At 36.6% G+C, this 5,827-nt stretch overlaps 1 protein-coding gene across 1 annotated transcript; it reads left to right on the top strand.

The window, feature by feature from the left end:
* Positions 1 to 4,493: 4,493 nt before the first annotated feature.
* On the top strand, positions 4,494 to 5,468 carry LOC138205221 (olfactory receptor 2AT4-like). Its single transcript, XM_069160982.1, has one exon. The coding sequence runs from the start codon at positions 4,494 to 4,496 to the stop codon at positions 5,466 to 5,468; it is 975 nt and encodes a 324-aa protein (XP_069017083.1).
* The last annotated feature ends 359 nt before the right edge of the window (positions 5,469 to 5,827 follow it).

Here is a 5,827-nt window from a genome sequence, read left to right as displayed (position 1 = left end):
ACAGAGCAACGTTGGAGCTCTGTCAGAGTGACCATCGGGTTCTTGGTCACCTCCCTGACTAAAGCCCTTCTCCCCCGATCGCTCAGTTTGGCCGGGCGGCCGACTCTAGGAAGAGTCCTGGTGGTTCCAAACTTCTTCCATTTACAGATGATGGAGGCCACTGTGCTCATTGGGACCTTCAATGCTGCAGACATTTTTCTGTACCCTTCCCCAGATCTGTGCCTCGACACAATCCTGTCTCGGAGGTCTACAGACAATTCTTTGGACTTCATGGCTTGGTTTGTGCTCTGACATGCACTGCCCACTGTGGGACCTTATATAGACGGTGTGTGTCTTTCCAAATCATGTCCAATCAACTGAATTTACCACAGGTGGACTCCAATCAAGTTGTAGAAACATCTCAAGGATGATCAGTGGAAACAGGATGCACCTGAGCTCAATTTTGAGTGTAATGGCAAAGGCTGTGAATACTTATGTACATGTGATTTTTTCATTTTTGATTTTTAATAGATTTGCAAAAATTTCAAAAAAATGTATTTCACATTGTCATTATGGGGTATTGTGTGTAGAATTTTGAGGGAAAAATGAATTTAATCCATTTTGGAATAAGGCTGTAATATAACAAAATGTGGAAAAAGTGAAGCGCTGTGAATACTTTCCGGATGCACTGTAGCTAACAGCAGGTATCATTCACAAACTACAGTTAGCGCCTCTCAGTTGTGTGCCTCCTATGGTCACAATCTCCCCTTCTGTTTCTGAGTTATGGTGTTGAATTATTGACAGAAAAGTGCTTTGCAGAACATTTTGATGTCACAGTGGAGCTGACCTTCGACATGAATATTAAATGTCATCACTTCAGCAATTGATCCTATTAGACATGTTTTCATGATTAGTGCACAAATTGTGGAGTTATGAGTTTTGTGAAGTCTACAGTGACCTTCAAAATTCAGGATAATTCAGTGTAAAGATCAGTGCTGTCAGATTTACAATGTGTATGAACCACTCACATTTTAAAATGCAGAAATATCTATATTTCAGGCATCGTTTACTATCATTTAGCTTTGTGGACCAAGCATGTGAACAGATGGCTGGAAAATAGGGGCAAAAATATTTTGTTACGTTATTTTTTTTTTTCATACTAACTGATATTGATAGCGTTCACAATACATTGAACACAACAGATGAGGAAGGAAACACAGCATGTCTGTTAGACCTCAAGGATACACACAATGTGTTTTGTGATTGAATCCTAATGTGAACATGACTTGTTTGTTGACAAGAAGAAAAATACGTTTTTAATTTGAGGTTCATGGGGCAATGTTATATTCAGTTGTATTGAATCCTCAAAAAGTCAAATAAATATTTGTTATGGTTCAAAAGTATAATCCTTTTTTGAATGAACAATTGTCTTTGCAATTGTTACGTTGCAACAAACAACAGCAACTATGCTTTTAGATAAGCAATACAAAAACAAACATGTTCTCCTACACATAGTTGCTGTTGCACACTGGCTCTGGTTGCTGAGTTTGCTTTTATGTGCCACATAATGACACTAAAAACTATAATAAAAAAAACCTGTATAAATCAGAAAAAGTGACTTTTACAGTGATAAATAGACAAAGTTGTTTGGTATATCCATACATTTTTTTAACATTAAATAACATTCTACTTATTTCGATTGGCAATAGCTGTCAAACAAAGAATTTGAGTTCACTTAATGTGCAAATATCTTTGTACATTAACCGCTACAGTACAGTCATATCTTGTATTACTGTAAAAATCGGCTTGATTAAAATGTAAACCTTGTTCTAATTTATATTTTTACATCACTATATATAATGTAAGATTATAATTTCATGCAATGTGGTGTGATAATAGTGTGGAGTATGGAAATGCCAAAAATGATCAGCTGAGATTTTTGCTTTCACCAGCAGCAGGTAGCACCGACATTTGTAAACTACATTACATCCTCAACAGGAGTGTGACTAAAGTGTGACAGTTTAATAGTTTAATAGCCACTTTAAGATTTAACTATTGCAGTTGACCCTAACTAAATGTCTCTGGAATCTGGATTACTCTGATGCAGATATGCAAAAGCATGTAACTACATCATACATTTTTAATCTGAATAATAATCCAACAAGTAGTTTTATAACTTCAAAGACAGCATCTTACAGTTTGTCATCAACAAAATTGTTTAACAAGCTTTTGCAATTCAGGTGGCTTTGACTACATTAATAATATATGTGCAATCTTTACCTACTAATGTTATATTTAGTGCAACAATTTATCGTACAAAGTTTTTCCCAGAGTAACATGTTTGTTTTAGACCAGTGATACAAGCAACAACACAAAAGAGCTCATGGAGGCACTTAATTAGTGTCTCATGTTAATGGTGATCTCAAGTGTTTAATTAAAGTGTGCGTGTGAGTGGAGGCCTCTGTGTGTCAGTTCTTATGTCAAAACAATCTTGTGCAATGTTGTTTTCTACTGAACTTTTAACATCAAGTTAACATGTATTTTTTGTTGAATCAGTTCTTTGCTCAATGTTTGAGAGCGTCAACTCTTAAAAATGGAATCTATAGAAGATAGATGGATAGATGGATAGATAGATAGATGGATAGATAGATAGATAGATAGATAGATAGATAGATAGATAGATAGATAGATAGATAGATAGATAGATAGATAGATAGATAGATAGATAGATAGATAGATAGATAGATAGATAGATAGATAGATAGATAGATAGATAGATAGATAGATAGCGCAGCACCAAGACATGTATGGAACACAGAGAAGCTATAACCTTTGTGAGTAATTACTCCAGGTTTCGTCACTTGATCAAAACCCACACCAGAGTGACACATGTTTTTGTGAGCAGTGGTTCCGGGTGCATCTGAGATGTTTAACGCACCTAAAACTTGAGCAGAGAGCACACATCTAAGTTTGTGACAAATTATTGGGGAACAGAAAGAAGTAGCAGGGAGCCAAATCTGGCGAGTATGGGTGGTTTTCCCTCACACCTTAAAACATCACATCAGAATTCGGTGTTGGACAGTATGAGGGACAAAATTCATGGTTGCGGAAACATGAATGTCACTCAAAACAGCCCGCCCAGCTCCTTGCTTCATATCCACAGGCTGCCTGAAGCATTTGAAGGGTTTCTGTGATCGATTTCCAGCACTCGACACAAAAGTTGATTAGCACCTTCTGGTCATGTCCACAATAGCAGACGCGCCAGACCATCGCTCACAAAAACGTGCGTAACTCGGGTGCTGATTCTCATCAAGCAATGAAATTTGTAACACTACCTCATTAAGGTTGTATTTTCCTCCTGCTCCATGCACATCACAGTGCTGTTCGCGTGCAACAGGAGCAGTCTCGCAACCTTTTGACGCACCTTGTACATCAGCTGACATATTAGTTGATCTTATTAAATCTATGAAAAAGAAATATAAATGCGGTGAAATGCATGCTACAGTATAAAAGTAATCTGCATCACAAAACAATCTGTTTTTTGGCAGAACTCCAGATTCTGGTACGCCGAATATACAATTGTTTTTAACTTACATTCCCTGGAGTTAAACCACAGCTACAATTTATTACCGAATGGTAATGATAAAAAACTAAAAGGCAGACATTAAGCCCAAAGGCTTCACATATTTGCTTGTAACCCTGAGGGCTATGCGGTGAAGAAATTACCTAAGATTGAACACGAGATGAGGGACCACCATTAAACCCTGGGGATATTAACACTACGTTGCTTAGTATTAATTCAAGTACACATTGGGGTTTTGTTAAATTGCAGTTATTAGCTCATGGGGGATTTATAAGCCATTAGCATTATTAAATCAGTGGGTCTTCCAATGAGCTAAAATGAGCTGAGTGTTCCTCGCTATGCAAAGCATATAGAATATCTCCTCACTGGTTAATTTCATGTTATTATTAATTAGAGCCTAAAAAGTAGAGTAAGTAGTAGAGTTATTATGATTTGTTCTATTTACAGAATATTACACCATTAATGAATCCAGTGGGTGTACTGCACTTTTTGTTATTCTTAAGAGTCATTCATGGATGTCTTTCTACTTGACCCCCCAAAAAAAGAAAGAAAAAAACCTGCCAATCGTGTGGCTTACAGATATTAACTGACTGAACATTAATGATCCACAGATAACACAAAAAGGATGGAAACCACACCTTCATGGCAAGGCAAGTGCTTTTAAGTGGTGAACCAGCAGGAGACTCAGCAAAGTTCACGACTATGTTGTTTGAGAGAGGGCACATGTAAGCTGATAGAGGTAACTATAGTCAAACTAATGCTTAGGTTTTATTTTCATGCATATCATTGGGGATTTAAGAATTGTAAAACAAGCAATTGTCAACTCGATATGTAATATATGTAGTACAGCTTTTGTTTAAATGTTCGGCCAAAGTGTTTTATCTAATGTGTTGTATGCTTTTCAGACTTTTAAGGGTATTTCTGCTCCATCATGCCAGAGGGAAATCACAGCATTGTGACAGAATTCATTTTAACTGGATTCCCTGGACTTCCTCCAAAATACAACGGTCTTGCCTCAGCTGTGTTGTTCTTGGTGTATTTGTTAACTTCAGTAGCAAATGCTACCGTTCTTTTTCTGTTTGCAACTAACCGGACTCTTCATAAGCCGATGTATTATATAATTCTAAACCTGTGTGCATGTGATATTCTCTTTAGCACGACCACTCTCCCAAAGATCATCAGTAAGTATTGGTTTCAGTCAGGGACCATTTCTTTTACTGCTTGTTTTATCCAAATGTACTTTGTTCACTATCTTGGCACAGTGAATTCTTATATTCTCTTTCTGATGGCTTTTGATAGGTATTTGGCTATCTGCCATCCACTCAGATATCCAAATGTTTTTAAAAACTCAACTATCCATATTCTCAGTGTTACTGGATGGATTGTTTCTAAGGCAGGAGCTTTAAATTTAGTTATTCGGGCATACCCTCTTCCTTACTGTGCTTCGAACATAATCAATCACTGTTATTGTGATCATATCAGTATAACAATGCTGGCATGCACCGACAGGGCTCCTTATGGATTTCCTGCTTTTGTGTTTGCAATGGTTGTGCTAATGGGACCTCTTGCATTTATAATTTTTTCATATTGCTCTATAATTAGAGCAGTGCTTCAGATTGCCAATTTGCAAGGTCGTCTAAAATCTCTGGCCACTTGTAGTACTCAACTGATAATAATCTCATTGTATTACTTGCCCAGATGTTTTGTGTATTTAGCCAGCAATGTTGGCATTAAATTTGATACTGATGTGCGAATAGTAATCATCATGATGTACAGCCTTGGCCCCCCAATGATCAATCCACTTATCTACTGCTTAAGAGCTAAAGACATGAGGGAAAGCTTGCGGAAGCAATTCCACAGAAAAAAGGTTCTACAAAAAGCAAAAGTTTCAGCTATTAGTAAGTGATTAATCGATGCATTTCAGTCACCTTGACTGAAAAAAAAAAAAAAATCAGCAATCTCATGGGGATGATGATAATGAATGATTATTGATGGCCAATAGAGATTGGAAACTTTATTTCAAAGAGCTTTTTTTCCCACTATCATAAAAGATACATATTTATTTAATTATAAATAGTGATATATATGAACATATTGACAATCAAAGATTTTATGATACTTGGACTCCCAGGACTTAAATCAACATATTGTGGGCTTGCGTTTGCTCTTCTCATTTTCACCTACATGGTTATTCTTGTTGGAAAGATATTTATTTTAGTTTTCATTGGGTTTGAGAGGTCTTTTTTTTTTTATAAGCCAACATGT

Source organism: Embiotoca jacksoni, unplaced genomic scaffold, assembly GCF_022577435.1.
Source record: "Embiotoca jacksoni isolate LCO1_2020_lvr unplaced genomic scaffold, fEmbJac1.0.p SCAF_28, whole genome shotgun sequence".
Taxonomy (NCBI): Eukaryota; Metazoa; Chordata; class Actinopteri; family Embiotocidae; genus Embiotoca; species Embiotoca jacksoni.
This window is presented reverse-complemented; position numbering and strand designations above follow the sequence as displayed.

Bases quoted from the DNA above. Each gene is read 5' to 3' on its own strand.
- LOC138205221 (XM_069160982.1), top strand. From the start codon at position 4,494: ATGCCAGAGGGAAATCACAGCATTGTGACAGAATTCATTTTAACTGGA.